Source organism: Dasypus novemcinctus, chromosome 14 (assembly GCF_030445035.2).
Source record: "Dasypus novemcinctus isolate mDasNov1 chromosome 14, mDasNov1.1.hap2, whole genome shotgun sequence".
In the NCBI taxonomy this organism is placed as follows: domain Eukaryota; kingdom Metazoa; phylum Chordata; class Mammalia; order Cingulata; family Dasypodidae; genus Dasypus; species Dasypus novemcinctus.
Genome location: NC_080686.1, coordinates 108,518,872 through 108,543,529, shown reverse-complemented (window position 1 = coordinate 108,543,529; position 24,658 = coordinate 108,518,872). Strand labels below are relative to the sequence as shown.

The following is a 24,658-nucleotide window of genomic DNA, read 5'->3' as shown; positions in this document are numbered from 1 at the left end:
GCGGGGCCGCTGGGGGCGGGGCCTCGGCGCGGATTTAAATCCCTCGCGCGGGCGAGCGGGAACGTGCGGACCCAGGCGAGACTGCGGACCGAGCGCGGGCGCCGTGCGGGCAGGTGGGCGACGCCGGGCGGGGAGCGGCCACGGAGCGAAACCGCGACCCCCAGAGCGGTCAGCGCGAGACCCGGGGGGTGGGCGGCGCGGCAGCTCCCGCGGGGCCGCCGGGGCCCTTGCAGCTCTGGCGGGAGGGGGACCCCGCTGCGCTCCGGGGCGCAGGGCGCGGGGCGCGGGGCGCGGGCGGGGGCGCGGAGCTCCCGCCTGGCGTGGGAGAGGCGGCCGGGGCGCCGGGGGGGGGGGGCGCTCACCTGCCCGCGCATTCCCGGCAAGTCGGGTGCGGCACCCTGGGCGCGGCCCTGCAGGTCGGGCTGCTCCCTGGGTCCCCTGCCCGCCCTCGCCCCCGTCGGGGCACCCCCCACGGGCCAGGGCGGCGCGGGCAATCAGGCTGACAAATTGGGCGGAGGCCGCCCTCGCGGGCGCGGTTGGGAGGCTCTGGGGCCCCAGCGGGAACCCGGCCTGTCCCGGCGGGGGGCCGCCCCCCTCCTCCAGGCCCTGCAGGGGGCAGGGGCAGGGGCAGGAGGGGGCAGGGGCAGGGGCAAGGAGGGGCCGCCCCACCCCAGCCTGCTTCCTCCCCCTGCACCTGCCGGCCTGGCGGGCGCTGACCTCTGCCCAGTAGGGCAGGGTGCAGGGGGTGGCGCTCCGGGCACAGAGGGACCGAGGCCAAGGAGGGCCTCCCTGTGTGGGGCCCGGCGGCCTGGGACCTTCGGGGCCCCTGGGGGGCTGCAGGGAGGGCCTCCCCTTGTCCCTCCCAGGCCCAGGATCTGCTCCGCCCCGCCCCTCCCCCACGGCCCCGCCCCCCACCGCTCAGGTTTCTGTGACAATTGGCTCCCGGCTTCCTGCTCTCGAAACTACCCTTCCCCTCCAGACGGGCCACCCCGTGAGAGCCACCCACACCCCTCCAGTGCGGCCCCTGCGCAGCCCCATCCTTCCATCCAGCCAGGGGCTCCGGGACACTCTGCAGCCGGGGCAGGTGGGTACCCCTCGCCTGCCGCCCTGAACTGCTCTCCGTTCCCTCCTGCACTCAGCCAGGGCATCGCCCCCTGTCCAGGTAACTCGAGCCACCGGCCGCAGCTGCTGCCCGGGGTCCAGGTGGCGGTGCCCAAGGCTGTGCCCACCAGGCCACCCTCGCAGGAGTCCCAGACAGGCACATGGCCCTGGCACCCCAGCAGCCCTCTCACATGGCGCCCGACCGGTCGCGGGGCGGGGCCGGGTGCACGGCTCTCTCAGGGGGTTCATGGCCCCTCGGGGGGCTCATGGCTCCTCGGGGGGTACCTGGCTCCCTCGGGGGGTTCATGGCTCCCTCGGGGGGTGCCCGGCTCCCTCGGGGGGTTCATGGCTCCCTCGGGGGGTTCACGGTCCCTCGGGGGGCTCATGGCTCCTTGGGGGTTGCCCGACTCCCTCGGGGGGTTCATGGCTCCCTCGGGGGGTTCACGGCCCCTCGGGGGGTTCATGGCTCCTTGGGGGGCTCATGGCTCCTTGGGGGTTGCCCGGCTCCCTCGGGGGGCTCATGGCTCCTTGGGGGGTGCCCGGCTCCCTTGGGGGGGCACAGAGCCTCGGAAGTGAGGCCAGAGGCCTGCATGGGGAGCCCAGAAGGGCCGCGCAATAGGGGAAGAGGGCCAGGACTGGGCAAGGGCTCGCCGGCCTGAGCGCCGCCTCCGCGGCCCTGGCGAGCAGGCATCTGCTGGTCCTGCAGCCTGCGGCCCCGCCCCGCCCGTGGGTCCAGTTCCTCCAGGGCCGGCCTCTTCCTGGAAGTTCCTGCGGGCGGCCCACACAGGCTCCTGCCGGACCGTTCCCGCCCTCCTCCTGCCGCCTTATCTCCAAGGGTCGGTGCCTGGGCCTGCGCCCTGCACCCTGCTCAGGCCAGGCTGGCCGCAAGCCCCCCTCCTGGTGGCCAGGCTGGCACCTCTCCTTCTCACCATTGGTCCCTGCAAGGCCGGAGTGCCTGGAAGCAGCCGTGGGCACTTGTCCGCTGGGACCTGGCCGTGCTGCGCAGACACGTCCCCTGTCCAGGGGCACAGCTGGAGTTCCAGGGCTGAGCTCCGGGTCCCCAGCAGGTCACCAGGAGGGAGGGGTCATTCCTCCCACCCCTGGCTCCGGACACGTGTTCTCCCTTGGGGACACAGTACCATGTCGAGGTCACGGTTCAGAGCTGACCTCAGGTCTGGGGGGGGTCTGCTAGACCCCCGCTAACGACTGTGTGGCCACGCTGAGCCCACGGCCAGGCTGGCTGTCGGGGTCTTGACAGTTTCTCAGAGCTGCTCTCTGGAGAGGACCTGGCTTTTGGGGCAGGGGTCCCGGTCTTGCCCTCGCCCCCAGGGCCTGGGTCAGGACACCTCCCCTGGGTCTGGCCCTGAGCCAGCAGCCCCTTCCCCCGTCACAGCTGCCCGGACTTCCGGGGGGCCCCGTCCTGCTCCGGGCCCTCCACCCGGCTTGCACATACCCACTTGTCAGGGTGCCTCATGGGTCTGCAAGTGTCAGGAGCCCCCCTCTGGTGCCCTCCCCGCGGCCCTGGCCGTGGTGGGGCGGGGTCTCTCGGAGAGGCGGCCCCCCGTCCAGTGGCCTCTGGTCTGGCAATGGGCTCGGGGCCGGCGGCCGGGCCGCCCCTCTGCCTGCTGCTGGCTGGCCCTCGCCTGCTGCTTCGAGGCTGGGCCGCCCTCCCCTCGCCCGCTTGCCCACTGCCAGCCTGGCCTGCAGAGGGCACCACCGAGCACCCCCGCTGGTCCTGCCGGGCAGCGTCCACTCCAGCCTCCCTCGGCGGGGCCACTGCCCTCTGCAGGTGTCCAGAAGCCACTCCACTCTCGTGTTTGTCCAACTCCTGGGCCCATTCCAGAATATTCTATCCCATAGCCTGGCAGATTCGCCCAACTTGGTGCCTCTCCTCTTCCCCTGGTTTTCACGCGGGGCCTTTCTGGTTTTTGAAAAATAATATACTTCTTTTAGTTGTGGTCAAATATATGTCACATAAAATGACTAGCCGTCGTAAGCGGCTCTGGGACACGAGGAGCATTGGCTGTACTGCGTAAGTTCCACCTCTCTCTATTTCCAGGCCTGTTTTCATCAACCCAGGCCAAGACGTCTACTCTTCTAGCACTCACCCCTGGTTGCCCTCTTCTGCCCTCTGTCTCGAAGGACTTGCGTGTTCTAAGTATTTCATCTGAGAAATCACATGACCTCTGTCCTGTGCATCCGGCTTCTTTTCCTCGCCATCACGTCTTCCTACAGCGAGTAACGTCCCGCTGTGTGGACGGCCACACTCTGTTTCCCCACCTGTCGGCGGCCATCGCCCCCTTTCTGGCTCTTGTGACTGCTGCTGCGATGGGCATCTGTGTAGACAGCCGTCCAAGTCCCTGCTTGGGGCTTTGGGGTACATGCCCAGGAGAGAAATTGCCAGGGCACATGGTAATTCCACACATAACTTTAGGAGCCGCCAGCCTTGTCTGCGCTGACCGTTTCACCTCCCACCTGCTGTGGGCACCTGCTCCCCCTCCGGCTTTGTTATTTTCCATTTAAAGTAGCAGCCACCTTGGTGGAGCCGTGTCTCAAACTTGCATTTTGCTTTAATTTGCATTTCTCTAAGGGCTAACGCTGTTGCCATTTGAATATCTTCTTTGGATAAAGGTCTACTCAAATCCTTGGGCCATTTTTTAACTGGGTTGTTTTGTCATTTTGCTGTGGAGTTGTAGGAATCTTTTATACAGTCTGGTTAAACCCTTATCAGATATTTGGCTTCCAAATATTTTCTCCCATTCAGTGGGTTGTCTTTTCCCTTTCTCGATAATATCCTTCGATGCACAAATGTTTTTCATTTTGGTGAAGTCTATTTTATTTTGCTTCTTTGGTTCCTCGTGCTTTTGATGTAAAATGTAGAAGTCCATTGCCTAATCCAGTTCCGAAGCTCTTTCCCCGTTTTCTTTTAAGCTCTTTCCCCGTTTTCTTTTAAGCTCTTTCCCCGTTTTCTTTTAAGAGTTTTATACTCTCAGCCTTACACTTAGGTGCTTGAGCGCTTGGGAATTAAGTTTTGTACGTGGTGAGAGACAGGGTCCTGCTGCACCTTCTGCATGAGGGTCTCCGGCTGCCCCAGAACCACGCGTTGAAGAGACCCCTTGTCGAGAGGCGATGGCCGCTGGCCTGGGGGTTCGTGTCCAGTCCCGTCCTCCTCCGTGGTGCAGGTGCATGCTGCTCAGCGGCGTAGCCTTGAGATCAGGACGCGTGAGCCCACCAGCCACGCCGGCCGCCATCCCCCTGGCCCCGCCCGGCTTCTCGTGCCCCGTCTTCTCGTGCCCAGCCACCCGCTCCAGCTGGCTTCCCCGAGCCGGGCCTCGCGCTCTCCGCCCCCAGACCAGGTCACGGCCAGCCCCGGCCCCTCTCAGGGGCTGCCTTCCCCCACCCTCGTGGCACGACCGTCCCCACGTCTGAGAAGCAGGCTGGCCACAGGAGGTGCACCTGGGGGGCACAGGGATGCCTGGGGAGGGGGCCCTGTCACCCAGGGCCTCGTGGCTGCATGGGGTGGGGGCTCTGAGGGCCACGGGCCCCCCAGGGCCGTGCGTGGTGGAAGTGCGGATGGGCAGGCACACGCGGCTCCGGGAAGGAGTGGCGTCACCCGCCCACAGCGCCCCTGCCGCTCGGGGTGCGGCCTTCGTTCTCGGGGCGCCTCTCGGCCTCCACCCTGCGGGGCCCCTGCTCCTTTGGGCCGACCTTGGGCCTCAGCCCTGCCTGCCCGGCGTCTCCCGGGCTCAGCACCTCCTTGCCTTCCAGGCGATCGGCAGGGGTGCCCTCTGGAACATGGGTGCTGTGCCCCCTGCGCCGTCTGACTGGGGCCCTGCCTGCACCGTGGCCCAGGACATGCCGGTCGTGAGGAGCAGCCATGGCGCGCGGGACGCAGGACTGCCCAGGCCAAGCTGGCGAGGGGGCGGGGGCTCGCAGGGGCCGCCCCTGCTCCTGGCACTCGGGGGGCCCCCCAACCCGAGGCCGACGTCCTCAGGAGCCCTCTGGCCGCACGGTCCCTCCGCACCGCAGGGTCTCCCCTGGCCTGGGGCGGGGGGGTGGTGGCACGAGGAAGGCAGGAAGGGGGCTGCTCTCAGCAGAGGCCGAGCTGGGGGCAGGGCTGCGCAGGGCGGCTCCCAAACCGTGGGTGGGGGCTGACAGTCTGGGGCGTCACCCCAGAGCCCGCGCAGGTGGCCGTATTTGGAAACAGGGCCTTGGTAGGCGCCATGCGTCAAACTCCCCCCGGACGTGGGGGGGCCCAGCCCTGTGATAAGGAGGTGCAGAGGAGGATGGGCGGGGGAGCCCCGGGCACCCCCCCCCGGGTGCTGGACTTGCGCCTTCAAGAGGACGTCGGTGGCGTCAAGCCCCCACTCTGTGGCCTTCTGTCGCGGTGTCCTCGACACCCACCCGGCGTCTTGGGGCTCAGGGGACCCCTGAGGAGGTCGTCCCGGCGCTGGAGGTGCTGGGTGGGGGCGCCCTGGGGGGCCCTGCGGGAGGAGGCTGGGCAAGGCGCTGCCGGGGTGGTGGCCGGGCCAGCTGAAGGGGACAGCCCCCCCCCGAGAGCCGGGGAGGGGCTGCCCTGTGCCCAATGGGGCTCCACGCTGGGCGCACACTGGCTTCCGGGGCAGGGCCTTGCCAGGGTGCTTGGAGAGGCAGCTGGGCAAGTCGGGGAGCTGGACAAGTCGGGAGGAGCTGGACAAATCGGGGGTTGCTGGGCAAATTGGGGGAGCTGGGCAAATCGGTACTGGGCAAATTGGTGCTGGGCAAGTCGGGGCAATGGGCAAGTCGCAGAGAGCTGGGCAAATCAGGGGGAACTGGTCAAGTACAGGAGCTGGGCAAGTCAGGGAGCTGGGCAAGTCATGGGGTGCTGGGCAAATTGCGGAGAGCTGGGCAAATCAGGGGGAGCTGGTCAAGTACAAGAGCTGGGCAAGTCGGGGACCAGGCAAGTACAGGTGCTGGGCAAGTTTGGAGCTGGGCAAGTCGGGGTGCTGGTGGCTCCATGCAGGCCAAGGCCACCTGAGTGGGTGGAAATGGGGACCATGGGGCGGGCCGGCGGGCGGCCGGGTGCTGGGTGGTGGCTGCGCCCTGACGGCCCTTTCGTCCCTCCAGGGAGTGCACAGAGCGGCTTTGGGCACATCCTACAGACCAGTGGCAAGATGAGCGACCACTGCTCCCCTCCAGAGCTCCCGGTCAGCAGCAGTGCTGAGCCAGCCGGCGTCTCCGGGGCCGGGCAGGCCGTGCCGGGGGCCGGCGCCCCCTCCGGGATCCGCAGCATCGCCGGGGTGCAGGTGGCGGCCTCTGGCCAGGTCCTGGGCGTCTACGCCGCCGTCCAGCATGGCCTGCTTCCCCCGGGGCTCGGGCAGGCGCTGCTGGAGGCGCAGGCGGCCACCGGGGGCGTCGTGGAGCCGGCCCGCGCCCAGCTGCTGCCCGTGCCCGAGGCCCTGCGGCAGGGGCTGGCGGGGCTGGAGCTGAAGGAGAAGCTGCTGGCCGCCGAGCGCGCGGTCGCCGGCTACCCCGACCCCTACGGGGGCGCGAAGCTGCCCCTCTTCCAGGCCATCGGGAAGGAGGTGGTGGACGGGGCGCTGGGGCGCCGCTGGCTGGAGGCCCAGCTGGCCACGGGCGGCCTGGTGGACCCCGCGCGGGGCGTGCGTGTGGCCCCCGAGGCGGCCTGCGATCTGGGCCTCCTGGACCGTGAGACGTGGCGCAGCCTGTCGGCGCCCGAGCCCGGCTCCCTGGGCTTCCACGATCCCAACACGCTGGAGCGGCTGCCCTACGGCGAGCTGCTGCGCAGGTGCGTGGAGGCCCCCGGCTCGGGCCTGGCCCTGCTGCCCCTAAAGTCCACCTTCCGCAGCCTGTGTGGCGCCGTGAGCGCAGCGGAGCTGCTGGAGGCTGGCGTCCTGGACGAGGGGACAGCCCAGCACCTGCAGGAGGGCAGGCTGGCTGTGCCCGACGTGGCCGCACGCGCCGAGGTGCGGCGCTACTTGGAGGGCACCGGCGGCGTGGCGGGGGTGGTGCTGCTGCCCGCTGGCCACAAGAAGAGCCTCTTCCACGCGAGCGCCGAGCACCTGCTCCCGGCGGGCACCGCGCTGCACCTGCTGGAGGCCCAGGCCGCCACGGGCACCCTGGTGGACCCGGCCACGGGTCGGCGGCTGGGTGTGGACGAGGCGGTCAAGGCAGGCCTGGTGGGCCCAGAGCTCCACGGGCCGCTCCTGCTGGCAGAGCAGGCGCTAACTGGCTACCTGGACCCTTTCAGTGGCACCCACATCCCCCTCTTCCAGGCCATGGAGAAGGGGCTGGTGGACCGGCCGCTGGCGCTGCGGCTGCTGGACGCCCAGCTGGCCACCGGGGGGCTGGTGTGCCCGGTCCGCCGGCTCCGGCTGCCCCTGGAGGCCGCCCTCCGCCTTGGCTGCCTGGACCCCGAGACGCAGCGCTGCCTCTCGCACGCCCGCGGCTTCTTGGACCCCAGCACGCGGGAGAGCCTCGGCTTCGGGCAGCTGCTGGCCCGCTGCGTCACCGACCCGGACACAGGACTCGCCTTCCTGCCCCTCGGGGAGGGTGCCCGTGAGTCTGCGTTCATCGAGCACGGCACCCGGCAGGCGCTGACCGCGGCCACGACCGCCGTCTCCGCGGGCAAGTTCCGGGGCCGGGCTGTGCCGCTCTGGGAGCTGCTCTTCTCCGAGGCGGTCCCCGCGGAGCGGCGCGCGGCCCTGGCCCAGCAGCACCGGGAGGGCGTCCTCTCGGAGGAGGAGCTGGCCGCCCAGCTGAGGGCCGCCGTCGAGCAGGCGGAGGCCACCGCCAGGGTCACCTTCGCCGGCCTGAGGGACGCGGTGGCACCGGGAGAGCTGCTGGAATCGAAGATCATCGACCGGGACGTGTACGAACGGCTGGCGCGCGGGGAGACGACAGCGCGCGACGTGGGGCGCCTGGACTCCGTGCGGAGGTTCCTGCAGGGCACGGGCAGCGTCGCGGGCCTGCTGCTGCCCGACAGCCAGGAGCGGCTCGGCGTCTACGAGGCCCGCAGGAGGGGGCTCCTGCGCCCAGGCACGGCCCTCGTCCTCCTGGAGGCGCAGGCGGCCACCGGCTTCATCATCGACCCGAAAGAGAACAAGAGGTACACGGTGGAGGAGGCGCTGAGGGCCGGCGCCATCGGGCCCGAGGTGTACGCGAAGCTGCTGGCGGCCGAGCGCGCCGTCACCGGCTACACCGACCCCTACACCGGGGGCCAGGTCTCCCTCTTCCAGGCCATGAAGAAGGAGCTGATCGTGCGCGAGCACGGCATCCGCCTGCTGGAGGCGCAGATCGCCACGGGCGGCGTCATCGACCCCGTGCACAGCCACCGCCTGCCCGTGGAGGTGGCCTACCAGCGTGGCTACTTCGACGAGGACATGAGCCGCGTCCTGTCGGACCCCTCGGACGACACCAAGGGCTTCTTTGACCCCAACACGCACGAGAACCTCACCTACCTGCAGCTGCTGGAGCGCTGCGTCACCGACCCCGAGACGGGGCTGCTCATGCTGCCACTCGGCCGTGCGCAGCCCCAGCTCGTGGACGGCGCCGCCCGACAGGCGCTGCAGGGCCTGCTGCTGTCCGTGCGGCACAGCCGCTTCCGGGGACGGCGCGTCTCCGCGTGGGAGCTGATCAACTCGGAGTATTTCAGCGAGGAGCGGCGCCGGCAGCTGCTCCGGCAATACCAGCGGCGTGAGCTCACCGCAGAGCAGGTGGTGCAGCTGCTGGAGCGGGAGGCCGGGCGGTGGGCCGACGTCACTCTGCCCGCGCTGCGCGGCCGGGTCCCCCTCCACCAGCTCCTGGAGGCCGAGGTCATCGACCAAGGGCTGTTGGACCGGGTGCTGGTGGGGGAAGTGCGCCCGGAGGAGCTGCTCGCCATGGACGCCGTGCGCAGGCACCTGCAGGGTACGGGGGCCGTGGGCGGCGTGCTGCTTCAGCCCTCCAGCCGGCGGCTCAGCCTCTACCAGGCCATGGAGCAGAAGCTGCTGGACCCTGGCACAGCCGTGGCCCTGCTGGAGGCCCAGGCGGCCACTGGCGCCCTCCTCGACCCGTGCAGCCGGGACCCCCTGTCCGTGGACGAGGCCGTGCGCCGGGGGCTGGTGGGGCCAGAGCTGTGCAGCAGGCTGCGGTGGGCCGAGGGTGCTGTCGTGGGCTTCAGAGACCCCTTCTCGGGGCGGCGGGTGCCCCTGTTCCAGGCCATGAAGAGGGGGCTCGTCCCGGCGGAGCAGGCTACCCGCCTCCTGGAGGCCCAGGTGGCCACAGGAGGGGTCATCGACCCCGCCAGCCACCTGCATCTGCCCGCGCCCGTGGCCGCCCAGCGTGGCTGCATCGACCGCGAGACAGAGGCTGCCCTGGCCGGCGCCCCCCAGGCCCTCCCCAGCCTGGATGGCCGTGGCCGCACCAGCTACGCCCAGCTCCTCGAGCAGTGTCTGCGCGACGAGGACTCTGGCCTCCGCCTGCTGCCCCTGCCGGAAAGCGCCCCCGCCGTGCCCACGGACGAGCAGGTGCAGGAGGCCCTGCGGGCCATGCCGGGGGCCGAGGACGGCACGTCGCTCTGGGACCTGGTCGGCTCCTGCCACCTCACCGAGGAGCAGCGCCGGGGCTTCCTGGAGGACTACAGGGCCGGCAGGACGGACGCGCAGCAGCTGCGGGCAGCCGTGCTGGAGCGCGTGCAGGGCGCGGAGCTCCTGGCCCGGGCCCGCGTCACCGTGCCTGGGCCGCGCGGTGAGGTGCCTGCCGTCTGGCTGCTGGACGCGGGTGTCATCACCCAGGAGACGCTGGCGGCGCTGGCCCAGGGCCGGCGGTCACCCGGCGAGGTGGCCGCACAGCCCGCGGTGAAGGCCTGCCTCTGGGGCTCCGGCTGCGTGGCCGGGGTGCTACTGCAGCCATCGGGCGCCAAGGTGAGCATTGGCCAGGCCATGCAGGACGGCCTGCTGCCCGCGGGCCTGGGGCACAGGCTGCTGGAGGCCCAGGTGGCCTGCGGCGCCCTCATTGACCCCATGACCAACCGGAGGCTCTCGGTGGACAGCGCAGTGCAGGCTGGCCTGGTGGGCGGCGTGTTGCGCGAGCAGCTGTGGCAGGCCGAGCGGGCCGTGTCCGGGCACGTGGACCCCTACTCGGGGGGCACCCTCTCGCTGTGGCAGGCCATGGAGAAGGGGCTGGTGCCGCGGGACGAGGGCCTCCCCCTCCTGCAGGCGCAGCTGTCTGCGGGGGGTGTGGTGGACCCGGTCCACCACGTGCACCTGCCCTTGGCCGCCGCCTGCAGGCTCGGCCTCCTGGACGAGCAGACCAGCCGGGCGCTGACCTCGACGGACGCGGACGCCAAGTTCTTCTTCGACCCCAATGCACGGGAGCAGGTGACCTACCAGCAGCTCAAGGAGCGGTGCGTGCCGGACCCTGCCTCGGGCCAGTGGCTCCTCCCGCTCAGCCAGGACGCCGTGCTCGACGTGGACGAGCACACGGGCTGCAGCGCTGAGGGCCCTGAGAGTGCCCGTGGGCGCGGGTAGGCTCGGAGGGCAGGTGGTGTCCGCGTGGGAGCTGCTGTGCTCCGGGGACCTCAGCGCCGACAAGCGGAGGGAGCTGCTGGCGCTGTGCTGCGCGGGCCGGGCGGCAGCGCTGCAGCAGGTGGCGCACACCGTGTCCGTCCTCGTGGAGGCGGCGGACGTGCAGCCCCCGCAGGCCACCTTCCGAGGGCTGCGGAAGCAGGTGTCAGCCCATGACCTGTTCCGGTCCCGGCTCATCGACAAGAAGACGCTGGACGCCCTGAGCCTGGGAAAGACGACCGTGCAGGAGGTGACGCGCATGGAGAGCGTGCGGCGCTCCCTGGAAGGGGCCAACTTCATCGCCGGAGTCCTCGTCCGGGCTACGGGAGAGCGGATGGGGATCCCCGAGGCGCTTCGCAGGCACCTGCTGCGGCCGGGCACCGCCCTGGTGCTGCTCGAGGCCCAGGCGGCCACCGGCTTCGTCATCGACCCCGTGCAGAACCAGAAGCTGACCGTGGAGGAGGCGTTCTCTGCGGGGATGTTTGGCAAGGACACTTACACAAAGCTGCTGGCGGCCGAGCGCGCCGTCACCGGCTACACCGACCCCTACACCGGGGAGCAGATCTCCCTCTTCCAGGCCATGAAAAAGGACCTCATTGTGCGCGAGCATGGCGTGCGCCTGCTGGAGGCGCAGATCGCCACGGGCGGCATCATCGACCCCGTGCACAGCCACCGCCTGCCCGTGGAGGTGGCCTACCAGCGTGGCTACTTCGACGAGGACATGAGCCGTGTCCTGTCGGACCCCTCAGACGACACCAAGGGCTTCTTCGACCCCAACACACACGAGAACCTCACCTACCTGCAGCTGCTGGAGCGCTGCGTGCGCGACCCTGAGACGGGACTGTACATGTTGCAGATTGTGAAGAAAGGAGAAACCTATGCTTACATCGACGAAGCCACGAGAGCGGCCCTGCGAGCAAAGACGGCCCACATGCATGTGGGGCTGTTTGCTGGACAGACAGTGTCTGTTTGGGACCTGCTGTCTTCCCAGTACTTCCCAGAGGAGAGGAAGCAGGAGCTCGTGCAGCAATACCGAGCTGGAAGCCTGAGCCTGGAGAGCCTGCTGGCCGTTGTCACCACAACCGTGGAAGAAACGGAGGAGCGAAGCCGAGGCCTCTGGGTGGCAGGGATCCGAGGGCAGGTGACGGCTGCAGAGCTGTTCAACTCCGGAATCATTGATAAGAACACTCTGGACGCGCTCCTGCGTGAGCCGAGCGAGGCACACGCCCTCCGCAAGCGCCAGCACGTGAGGGCGTACCTGGAGGGCAGCGGCTGCCTGGCGGGGGTGATGGTGCCCCCCGGGCAGGAGGCGATGGGCCTCTACGAGGCCAGCTGCAGAGGGCTCATCTCCACCAGCGTCGCGGCTCAGCTGCTGGAGGCGCAGGCGGCCACGGGCTTCGTGCTGGACCCCCATGGCCAGCAGAGGCTGACTGTGGACGAGGCCGTGGCCACCGGCCTGGTGGGCGAGGAGCTTCGGGAGAGGCTCCTGAACGCCGAGAAGGCGGCCAGAGGGTACGCCGACCCAGCCACGGGGGCCACAGTCTCACTCTTCCAGGCCATGCAGCAGAGATTAGTCAGAAGGGAGGACGCGCTGAGGTTTCTCGAGGTGCAGGTGGCCACGGGGGGTGTCATGGACCCCCGGCACGGCCACCGGCTGCCCCTGGACACGGCCTACCGGCGTGGCTGCTTGGACGAGGCCACATACGCACTGGTCTCCGATGAGAAGCACGTGAACAAAAGGTTCCTGGACCCCAACACGCAGGAGAGGGCCACGTACCGGGAGCTGCAGCAGAGGGGCAGGGTGGTGGAGGAGACGGGCTGGACCCTGTTCCCGCTGGACAAGGAGAAAAGGGGCAGCGAGGACATCGACGGGGACACTAGGAAGGCCCTGGAAGCGGAGTGGGTGCAGATCTCCAAGGGGAGGTTGGCAGGCCAGAGGCAGACGGTGTGGGAGCTGCTGAACTCCGAGTACGTGACGGAGGAGAAGAAGCACGAGCTAGTGCATCAGTACAGAAGAGACACGACACAGGCTCTCAGGCAGGTGGTCGAGACGATCTTAGAAATGATCGAAGCAAAGGAAAAGAGCAGCAAACCGCTATGGTTTAGAGGACTCAGAAGGAAAATCACCGCCTCTGAGCTTTTCCAGTCAGAAATCATCACCAAGAAGATGCTGGAAGACCTAGAGAGAGGGGAAACCACAGTGGAAGCCATGGAGAAAAACACAGCCGTCCAGCGCTACCTGGAGGGCACGGGCTGCATCGCCGGCGTGCTGGCGCCCGTCCGGGACGAGCCGGGGCGGCGCGAGCCGCTGAGCATCTACCAGGCCATGTGGAAGGGCCTGCTGCGGCCGGGCACCGCCCTGGTGCTGCTCGAGGCGCAGGCGGCCACCGGCTTCGTCATCGACCCCGTGCAGAACCGCCGGCTGTCCGTGGAGGAGGCCGTGGCCGCGGGCGTGGTGGGCGGCGAGCTCCGCGACAAGCTGCTGGCGGCCGAGCGCGCCGTCACCGGCTACACCGACCCCTACACCGGGGGCCAGGTCTCCCTCTTCCAGGCCATGAAGAAGGAGCTGATCGTGCGCGAGCACGGCGTGCGCCTGCTGGAGGCGCAGATCGCCACGGGCGGCGTCATCGACCCCGTGCACAGCCACCGCCTGCCCGTGGAGGTGGCCTACCAGCGCGGCTACTTCGACGAGGACATGAGCCGCGTCCTGTCGGACCCCTCGGACGACACCAAGGGCTTCTTCGACCCCAACACGCACGAGAACCTCACCTACCTGCAGTTGCTGCGCAGGTGCGTGCGCGACCCCGCCACGGGGCTGCTCATGCTGCAGCTGGCGGCCGCGGACTCGGCCGTGCACCGGCTGAGCGAGGAGCTGCGCCGCGGCCTGCGGGACGCCCGCGTGACGCTGGAGGCGGGCGCCCTGCGCGGCCAGAGCCTCTCGGTGTGGGAGCTGCTGTTCCTCGGCGAGGTCGGCGAGAGCCAGCGGCAGGACGTGCTGCGGAGATACCGGGAGGGCGCCCTGACCGCGCAGGGGGTGGGCGGCGCCCTGGCCGCGCTGCTGGCCGCCGGGGACCCGCAGGGCGCGCTGCGGGGGGCCACCATGGAGGTGCGGGTGGGCCGCTTCCGGGGCGGCCCCGTGCCCGTGTGGGACGTCCTGGTCTCGGGCTACGTGCCCGGCGCCGCCCGCGAGCAGCTGCTGGCCCAGTTCAGCTCAGGGGCGCTGAGCCTGCCCGCCCTGACCGCCAGGCTGACCGCCCTCGTGGAGGAGGCCGAGCGGGCGCGGGGCGGGCCCGGGGAGCCCGGGACCCCCGAGCACGAGCCGCAGGGGCACCTCGAGCGCGACGCGGGGCCCGAGCCCGAGCCCGAGGCCGCGGCCGCCCGGCGCCACCAGGAGCAGGCCCTGCGTGCGGCCACCATGGAGGTGCGGGCTGGGCCCCTCCAGGGCCGGCCCGTGTCCGTGTGGGACATCCTGGTCTCCTCCTACCTGAGCCGGGCGCGCCGGGACGAGCTGCTGGCCCAGCACGCGGCGGGCGCCCTGGCCCTGCCCGCCCTCGTGGCCACCCTCAGCCGCGTCGTCGAGGAGGCCGAGCAGAGGCTGAGCCGCGTGTCCTTCCCCGGCCTGCGGCGCCAGGTGTCGGTGTCCGAGCTGACCACCTCCCGGGTGCTGGACGCCGAGACCCTGCGGGCGCTGGCCCAGGGCACCAAGACCGCGCAGGAGGTGACGCAGATGGCCTCGGTCAGGCGCTACCTGGAGGGCACGGGCTGCATCGCCGGCGTGCTGGCACCCGTCCGCGACGTGCCGGGGCGGCGCGAGCCGCTGAGCATCTACCAGGCCATGGGGAAGGGCCTGCTGCGGCCGGGCACCGCCCTGGTGCTGCTCGAGGCGCAGGCGGCCACCGGCTTCGTCATCGACCCCGTGCAGAACCGCCGGCTGTCCGTGGAGGAGGCCGTGGCCGCGGGCGTGGTGGGCGGCGAGCTCCGCGACAAGCTGCTGGCGGCCGAGCGCGCCGTCACCGGCTACACCGACCCCTACACCGGGGGCCAGGTCTCCCTCTTCCAGGCCATGAAGAAGGAGCTGATCGTGCGCGAGCACGGCATCCGCCTGCTGGAGGCGCAGATCGCCACGGGCGGCGTCATCGACCCCGTGCACAGCCACCGCCTGCCCGTGGAGGTGGCCTACCAGCGCGGCTACTTCGACGAGGACATGAGCCGCGTCCTGTCGGACCCCTCGGATGACACCAAGGGCTTCTTCGACCCCAACACGCACGAGAACCTCACCTACCTGCAGCTTTTGGAACGCTGCGTGCGCGACCCCGAGACGGGGCTCTTACTTCTTTCCCTCTCGAAGGTGTGACTGGTGCTGCTTTTCATTTTTTCTAGTCTTATAAATCATCTTACCTGTTTTTTCAGATTGCTCCAGTTTTTCTTCTGTTCTCTCTCCCATTATTTTTTGCTTTGAATATCTCAAGTTGCCATTTTTAAAGCTTCCTAAGTCACCTTCTATTTCTTTCTTTCTCAGTAGCTTGGGCTGTTTTTCCCATTTGCCCCCAGTATGGTCTTTCTCCTTCTCCCCCTTGCCCCGTGTGTCTCAGCTGTTTGTACCCAACATTTCTCGCCATTGTTGTTTTTTAACTTCATGGGAAATTTGCAGGTGATCCTATTTCAGAAATACTGCATTTCCTCTGGCACTGTTTCTCTAGAGCCTATGGCACATCAGACTGAAATGTCATTCTCCCAAATGTATTAATTATATTCCTTTCAATTATGAAATTTTGTTGTGAGCATGGACTCATTTCCTTCAGGTAATGGCTCGTGGCTGTGCTGGATGTGGGCCACCTCCACCTGCATTAGTTCCTGTCCTGTGTTCAGGAGAAGGCGTGACTAGACTTTTTCCTGGTTTCTAGTTGCCTTGTTTGGTGTGTCCCTTCTCACCTGGAGGTATGGCATTAGCAGGCTTTTTCCAGAGAGGTGTTTAATTATTATGTTTTTTTTTTCTTTTTTGAGGTACTGGGGTCGGGAATTGAACCCAGGGCCTCGTGTGTGAGAAGCCAGAGCTCAACCACTGAGCCACATCCGCTCCCCAGAGAGGTGTTTAGATTTTTGAAGGCTCATCCATGAAATGTTATCTCCTATATGTCTAGATAAGAGATCAATCAAGGCCACGGAGCAGTATAAAATCTGGGGCCATATTGAGCCCCGTCTCAGAATGTCCAGCTCGTGTCACGCACATCCCGATTCTCTTCAAGGCCCAGCAGGACCCTTCCCTCTCCAGAAAGCCCGATGTCCTCCTCCCTGTTGTCCACTCCGGGTGAGAAGGGCCTGGGCAGAGCAGCCGCCTCCACGCAGTCCTCGAGAGGCTGTCTCGCTGAGCGCGGACATCTGGGCGCTTGGCACTTTCCCCCACAAGAAGGGCGAGGGTCTCGGCATGTGCTGTTTAAGGTGGGGCTCTCCCCAGGGACAGCTCCTCTCCTGGCAGTTCACAGCTGGCCCCACCGTCCAACAAGCCCACTGGCTGACAAAGCCGAGGGGCCCTGTGGGCTTCCTCTGGAGCTTTTCTGAGTTGTCTCAAAGCCACGTTCCTTGTTGAGCTCCTGGAGGCTCAGGCCAGGGACGCAGCCTGGTCCGTGAGTACCGGAAACGCGTCCCAGGCGCTTGGCGCCTGCCTGAGCTCTTGGACGTGGTCTCCTAAGCACGTGAGTGTGCTCTGTGGGCACCAGCCTAGTGGCTGTGTGCACTCTGCTTCCTCGGGGGTCAGGTTTCCTCACCGCCTCTTGGCATCTCCCCATCTCCCGAGGGGGCGCCGCGGAGGCCAGACCTCTCTGTCCGTCAGCAAGTTCTTCCTCGACCCAGCCTGGCAGCCACATCTGCCGGCCCCTGGAGCCCTGCAGCAAGTCCGACCCCCTCCCCACACAGACTCGCGGGGCCCCCCACGCGCTCTGGAAGCCGGCACTCCGGGCCACGTCCTCGCCTCCGTACAGTAAGCCTTGCAGCAGGCGCGGCATCCTCTGTGGCTTTTCCCTTTGGTCAGCAATGGGCTCTCGCCTGCCACCTGCTGGGGACACTTTGGCTGGACTTGCTGTCCCTGCCTGGGATCCCCTTTGGCCCTCCTTGGGATCTCACGCACATGAAACTACACACTGACCACGTGTGAGCCGTCACGCGATAGAGGCTAGGGTGGGGGGTGCAGGCTGGGATTTATGGGGGGGGGGGACAGCTCACAGGTACAACCTGGAAAGACAAGGAGAGTATTGCCATGTGATGGGAGTGGGGGCCACATTTTGTGTTAAAGAAAATGTATGGAGGGGGAGACAAATGAGCTGAAGTCACAAACAAGCGCCGTGCATAATACGAGGCAGGTACTTCACATAAATCATCACTTCGATACCCAGGCAGGAGTTACTCTTCTTGGTGAGGGTTTACATTGCTACTTCTTTTTCCATTCTGTTCTTTAACCTGTTCTGAATTTATATGTGAAATAAGTTTCTCAAAGAAAGCACATAATTGGGTTGAGTCCAACCTGACAGTCTGTTTAAATAGTTGTATTTAGACCATTTGCATTTAATGTAATTATTGGTATGTTGGATTTATTACTTGTTTTCCTTTTTCCCCACTTTTTTGTTCCTTTATTTCCTTTTCCCTATCTTATTTTGGAATTTTTGAATATTTTTATTATTCCATTTTAATATATTGGTTTTTTGGCTGTCTCTTCATGGGAATTTTAGAAGTTGCTCTAAAGATTATAGTATACACCTAACTTTATTGTCTGCTTAAAGTTTTTTTATTTACATCCATATAGGCCTCTTTTCCCTCCCCTGTTTATGTGTCATATATATTACATCTGCATACATAGGAAACCCTACCCTAGAATTATGCTTTCAACAGGAATAGATAATTTAAACAACTTAAGAAGAGAAAAATGGTGTATTATGCTTATTTAGGTACTTACCATTTCTGTTGTTCCTCCTACATTCTTGAAATTCCCAGTCTCCTCAGGTATCATTTGCCTTCAGCCTGCAGAACTTCTGTTAGTATTTCTTTTAGAGCAGGTCTGATGGTGATGAATTTTCCCAGTTTCTCTTCATCTGAGAATATCTTTATTTTTCCTTCATTACCGAAGACTATTTCTGGTGGATATGGACTTCTGATTGACAGTTCTGTTCAGCAATTTTTAAACGTTATCCTATTGTCTTCTTTCATTCACAGTTTTGGGTGATAAATCTTCACTAAATTCAATTCTTGTTCTTCTGTATGTAATGTGTCATTTTTCGGTGGCCGCTTTCAAGATTTTTGTGTTACCTCCGTTTTCATAAGTTTGCTTATGATATTCCTGAACATAGTTTCCTCTGAGTTTATCCAGTTTGTGACTGTAGCAGTTTGATATGGTTTATGAATTCCAAAATAGATATTGGATTATGTTGGTAAACTGGTCTGTACCTGGGTGTGATTAAATTATGATTAGGGCTTTGATTGGGCCACGTCAGTAGGAGGTTGAGTCCCTGCTCCCTTGGTAGATAAAACTACACGGCATAGCAGAGGAATTGTTGGAGTTTTTCATGCTGGAGTCTTGAGCTGGAGCACCGGGAAGTAAGCACACTGAGGATCTTGGTCATGAGCAAAGAGAGAAAGCCCCAGAAAGACAAACAAGCAGTTTGCCTAGGAGTCTACAGCTGGCCCCGAGCCTGGACAGAGGCAAGACCCTGGAAGGGAGGCACCCAGGAAGCCTGAACCCTGGCAGACGTCGGCAGCCACCTTGGTCCAACTTGTGAAAATAGACTTTGGGAGGGAAATAACTTATGCTTTATGGCCTGGTGTCTGTAAGCTCCTACCCCAGATAGATACCCTTTATAAAAACCAACCAATTTCTGGTATTTTGCATCAGCACCCCTTTGGCTACTAATACAGGGATCTACTGAGCTTGACTCTGTAAATGTATGCCTTTCCCCAAATTTCGGACGTGTTCAGCCATCTTCACATACACTTTGTACGGCTCCATTTCTCCTACCCTTCTGAGACTCCAATAGCAGGAATATTAGTGCTTTTGATATCATCCCACAGGACTCGAGGGGTCTATTCATTGTTTAGAAAGTATTTTTTATCTGTTTTTCAGATTGGATTATTTCTCTACATCTATTTTCAAGCTTACTGTTTTCTCTACAATCTCTGTTTTGCTATTGAGCCATTCTGTGAATTTTTAATTCAGGTATTGTATTTTTCTCTCCTAACATTTCATGGGGTCCTTTCTATATATTCTATTTTTTTTTTTTTTTTTTTTGCTGAGAATATCCATCTTTCCTTTGATTTCTAGACTGTGCCCCTTCCCTTCACGGGCCATGGTTAAAATTGCTGTTTTAATGTCTTTGAGAATCCCAACATCCGCGGTAGTTTGGGATCGGTACCTGTCAATTGTCTTTGCCCTTGAGACTTGGTCAGAGTTCCCTAGTTCCTTGTCTTTGAGTAGTTTTGGGTTGTATCCTGGATATTGTGGCTGTTGTCTTGTGAGACCCTGGGATGCTGACGTCCTCTGGAAAACGCTGATGTCTGGCCAGCCAGCCTGCGCTTGGATGCGGACCTGGTTCTTGGGGCTGCGCTCTCAGAGCTCTCCCGTGCCGTGCGGTCCTCCCAGCCACGCGCTGCTCAGCCGGCCACAAGCCTGGCGCGTCCCCAGCGCCCTCCTCTCTGAAACTTCCCCTACACTCTGCCTCCCATGGACTCCTTTTCCTGGCCCTCCACTGAAAAAGCCAGAGTTTTTCAGAGTTTTCACTCCCTGTGCACAATTGTGTACAATGAGAGCCCTGCTCAAGGCAAAGGGCAAGAGAAAAGAAAGTGGGAGAGGGCTGGGCCCCACTCGGGGCCCACAGGCACCCCCTGGCCCAGAAATGGGTTCTCTCGCAGGGTCTTGGTTCCCACGAAGCCCCTCCACAAGGGCTCAGCAGGGCTGTGAGAGAGCAGGGACAGTGATTTCTCTCTGGCTTGGCGGAGGAAGCAGGGTTTCCTGTCGGAGACGCCGCACTCCATGCCTGCTGCACGGTGGTGGACGGACCAGAGAGAGAGCACGGCCAAGCACGCCCCCTGAACTCACCTCTGGACTGCCGGCTCCCTCCCCAGCTCAACTGCTCTTGTTAGCTTTGCAGAGTCTTCCAGGAGTTTCTTTGGTATTCCGCCCAGGGGTTTTAGTAAGGCTGGCGTGAGCTTACTGCATCTTGGCCAGCCCCGGGAGGCTCAGAAATTGGGCAAGAACCCGTTTCCCGACTTGGTTAGCTGTCCCAGGGCCCTGTAGCCCATACGGAAACCCACAAGCGCCCAGCTCCAAGCCTGCACTCAGCCATCGCGCTCATGCCAGCCACTTCGTGGCATCTGCCATGCCCTGTCCTCCCCTGGGGCTGTTCTGTTCGACTCCCACAGCGAGCACTCCAAAAATACAGGTGCCTGGCGTCCCGGGGGCTGGATAGAGCCAGCACCTCTGGAGGTGGAGAAGCAGTGTCTGAACTGACTGCAGCTAGTGTGGGAGGGCCCCGATAAGCCCACCCAGAGACAAGCTAGGATACTCGGATCCTTGCTGCAACGTCTAGATTTAGGTTAGATGCTCTGGGATCAAAACCCTGCATTCAAATCCTCTCACTTCTCCTTAATGACTGCATACTCTTGCAAGTTACTTAACTTAAATGTGCTTCAGTTTCTTCTTTGAAAATGGGCATAATAATGGCACCTAACTCAACAGTGGTTGTTAATACAAATAAAAAGATGCCTGTAGAGCACCTAAGTGTTCAAAAATGCCCCTGCTGGCGATGCAGTGCGAGGTGCAGAGGGTTTTCTGGTGTTTTTTTGGGTTAGTTTTAACTTTCATGTGCTTTTTTCCCCATCTGCCCTTAAGATTTTCTTCCAGTCAGTCCAAAGGCATCCTTATAGCTGGAAGAAAATTAGGATTGATATAGGAAGAATCCAAAAAAAAAAAAAAAAGGAAAACCAGTTAATATCCAGCTTTTCGTGTTCAAAGTCATACTTTGCAGCAAGATGCCCGGCTCAGAAAACAGCTTCCTCTTTACTGTTTCTAGCGGTCTTTTGCAGGTGGATCTTTCTGAAATCTTTTAGACAAGGCTTTGAAATGACTGAAAACAAGATGTCTAAATAGTTCCAGCAGGACCGGTCACGGCCCTCTCACTGCGACTTGCAGGCCCGGGGGGCCGGCGACCCGGCGGGCGTTGCTGCGCGCCGGGCCCACCCACGGCTAGGGACCCTGCCGCCCTCCTGGACCGTCTTCTGAAACAACCGATAATAGCTGAAGCAGGGGATAATTTCCCACCGAGCTTGCGAGCACACCGGCCCTCGGAGGCAGGACGCAGCACGCGTGCGCCGCAGCGCACGTGCACACCCGCGCGCGCTCGCCAGGGGCGCGCCGCGCAGCCCCGCTCCCCGCGCCGACCTGAGCGCGCAGCGGCCTCCCGGGTGCGGGCGAGCGGCGGGCGGCGGTCCCGGGCCGGGGAGCGGGGCTCGGCGGGCCTGTGGCGGGAGGCGCGGCACCGCTTCCCGGCGCTGGCCCAGGCCCCCGGGGAGGAGGGCAGGCGCCGGCCGGGTTGCGCCTGGGACGCAGCGCCCCGCGTGGCCTCGGCCGCCTCCTCGGGCTCGCGCTTTCCTCCAGCGTCTCGTTCTCTCCACGGCCCCCCACGCGCTCGCCACAGCCCTCCGGGGAGCTGGCACTCGTGGGCGGCCTTACCGGAGGCGCCCGAGCCGATCCCCGCCCCCGCGCGGGGGTCTCCCCAGGCCCAGGCGTGCTGGGAGGCGCCTGCGGGAGGGGCGGGCCCGGAGGGGAGCCGCGGCCCTACCAGGGCGGCTGGTGGAGGCCTCGGAGCCCTCACCTGGCGCCGAGGCCAGCCCCTCCCGCGCCCCTGCGCTTGGCCTGGGGCCCCGCACGCGCCCTGCTCCTCGTGAGACCCCGTGGCGGCCCCTGGCTGCGTTGGCTGGTGGGCATCCCCACCTGAGGCGGCCGGTGGTCCCGCTGGACAGACGGACACACCGAGCGAGGCTGGGAAGCCCGCGGGGACGGCAACCGACAGTCTCAGATCAGCCTCCCGACTGCGGAGATTCCAGTACTTTCCACCACCGGACGCGGGTGGGTAATGAGCCAGACACAGGCGCCTCGTTAACAAACAGGAAGGGGCTAAGGCGGTGGGGGGGGACCAAGCCAGGGGGAGTTCGAATCCCCAGCAGGGGTCGAGGTCCTGGGGCAGCCAAGTACCGAGTAGAGGTCAGAATCTCCAACAGAGGCGGGAGCACCAGGCCAGGCTAAGCTGTGCGTAACCGCGAGCAGGGTCAGACCTGTTCAGAGCGGCCGCCACGATAGTGGGTCTGGCTAAACCAGCCAGGCTCAGCAATTTGAGTCATTAAGCGTTTCCAATTTTAAAAAATTTTTTAACCATATAAAGGCATCTGTGTAATTCTTAACCCTTGGACAGGAAGGCTCGGACGTGCCTCAATATTTAAGCTATGCGGAGTTTTCTAGTGCGACAAAACCACGGGTCCTGGACGTCAATCCCCAGCCCCCCCAAACCTCTCCGCACACACAACACCCCTGGACTCCGCCCTCCTCCTGCCCCGCGGTCCCGCCCCAGTGTTCCTCACTGGACCTGCAGGGGAGGGGGGGCTTCCAGCCCTTCTCCACCCCGAGCCTTGGGGCATCGGAGCTGCGCTCTGGACTGCTGCAGGCCATTTCCAAAACCCACACACCCGCACAGAGAATCGGGGCCCTCCCCCACAGGGCCTGGCCCCCCCAAAGCCGACTCTGAGTGCAGTGGGCAGCTCCTCCGGTCCCTGTCCTCACGGGTCTGTCCAGGCACGGTGGTGCCTCTGCCGCGTGGCGAGGAGCGTTGCCTCCCCACCCAGGGCCCGGGCAGGGCTGTGATGTGCTGGCACAAGGGGGCCCTGCCGGCCTCCCAGGGTGCCGCCCCCATGCACCTCCCCCCCAGCTGAGGAGAGCAGCAGGAGGGGCCCCCGGGGTAGCACGATTGGGAAGGTGACAGCTGCTCCTGCCTGGCTGGGGACCACCAGCCGTCCTTCCTGGGAACGCCCTGCTGCTTCAGGCCGTTTGCCTCCACGTGAACCCCGTCTTCCTGGCTTGGCTGTTCCCAGCGCCTCCACATTCGCTCCCCTGAGTGGGTGCCCCTCAGGGTGGGAGTGTGGCTCAGGGTGGCTGGGCCCCCAGTGGGCTGGGGGAGCAGTGAGCTTGCCACACAGCCCCCCAGAGCTCCCACACTTTGCTGCCACGGCACCGTCCTCTCGGGCGGGGTGGGAGGTGTCGGGGCGGCCTCTGGTCCCATGATTCCATGACTCAGGCAGAAATGGCCACCAGTGGACACAGTGCACAGCTGCAGCGTCATCTCTGCGCAAACTGGAAGCGGCACCCATGCCGTGGTTCACAGCAGACGCTAGGGCGGAGGGCGGGCCTGCCTCGGGGGTCGTGGACGCCCACCTGGCCCGCCGCGCGTGCACACCTTTCCACTGCCCGTGGGCGTCTCCCTGAGGATGGCGTGCTGGGTGCAGGGTTGGGTTCCTGAGATCACCATAGGAAAGCGCCACGCGCGGTGGCAGAGCCGCAGGGATTTATCGTCTCCCAGTCCCAGCGCCGGAAACCCCCAGGTGTCAGCAGGGCGGCGCTCGGGCCACAGGCCTTGCTGGCCTCCCCTGGCTTTGGGGTGCCAACCTCGGCTCTCCTCAGCCCGTGGACGCACCACACTTGGTCCTGTCGCCACATGGCTGAGTCCCAGCTCCCTCTGCTGTCCCGTACGAGGACGCAGTCACCGGAGGTAGGGGCCCACCCAGGGCCAGATGCTCTCACTAAACTATCGGGGTCCGTATTTCCAAACGCGGGGCGCGTCCCCAGGGACCAGGAACTGGAGCACATATGTTAACGGTGGTAGAGGCCGAGGAGGGAAGGAAGTGGCTGAGGTGCTGCTCGGTTGTCCACTCCTGGAGTCCTGCTCGGCCCCCCGTGCCGTGGCCCACCCCCCATCTGCATGCATTTGACACGCGCTGGATTCCAGCAGGGACACATGGTGACGAGGACCAAGGAGAGATGCCTGCGTGCAGGTGTGCAGGTCAGGGGCCAAGGCACGGCAAGGGCTGAGACCCCGAGCTGGGGGGTCTCCCCGTGGGAGCCCCGGTGGCCAGAGGGGATGCAACAGGGGAGGGCAGAGGGGAAGAGAGCGCGGCCTTGTGCAGCACGCGTGGCACCCGGGGGCCGCGGCAAGTGAGAGGGGCCTCTGTAGGGTGTGCCGGGGACCCCGGCGCTCGGGTGCTTGGCCTGCCGGAAGGGCTCACAGAGCCCGAGGCCAGGTTCAGCGAGACGAGGAAGACTGACGTCAGCCCGGGGCCTCCCCACGTCAGGGCAGCGGCAATGGGCGGCCACTCGGAGGAGCCACCCAGGGGAGCGGGGCTGCGTGCGGGGGTCAGGCTTGCACCTCTCCGGGCCTCATGTGGCCCAGGATGCAGCAGGACTTTTCAGGGCTCAGAGATTGTGTCCCAGGGGTCGGTTCCATCTTTGGGGTGAGCAGGGTTTGGAGAGCCCAGGCCTGCGGGGGTAGGTGACAGCGGGGGCGCCTGGGGCCCCAGGGCGGCACTGTCACAGGTGGAGCCAAGATGGCCGGGCAAGAAAGAGGTGCGGGCTTCAGCGGCCACCCAGTGGGCGCAGGCCCTGCACCCGTGCAGTCCTGAGAAGGAAGCCTGAGCGGGGGGGGGCGTGCTCGTCCTGGCTGCTCTGGAAATAGAGGGTGAAGGGTGGACGGGAGGTGGCAGGTGCAGAGGACTTAGGGGATGGGGTGGCCGGAGGCAGGGGGGTGGGTGGGCATGGGGTCTAGGGGAGAGTTCCGGAGTGCATCTGTGGGCCGGGCAGGACTGGCGGTGTGGGGCAGGGAGAGAGCCCTGGGGTCCACTGGTGGGGGAGGAAAGAAGTGCAGCATCAGGAGAACGTGGTGGGGGGGGGTCTCAAATGCTGGGATGGGGGGTCCATGGGCAGGACTGGG

At 64.6% G+C, this 24,658-nt stretch overlaps 1 protein-coding gene across 1 annotated transcript; it reads left to right on the top strand.

The window, feature by feature from the left end:
* The first annotated feature begins 76 nt into the window (after positions 1 to 76).
* Positions 77 to 15,416, top strand: EPPK1 (epiplakin 1). Its single transcript, XM_058276147.1, is given in 3 exon segments — positions 77 to 113; positions 6,208 to 10,565; positions 10,567 to 15,416. Coding segments are annotated over 2 exon segments (8,745 nt in total). The 5' UTR covers positions 77 to 113; positions 6,208 to 6,254; the 3' UTR covers positions 15,001 to 15,416.
* Positions 15,417 to 24,658: the final 9,242 nt, after the last annotated feature.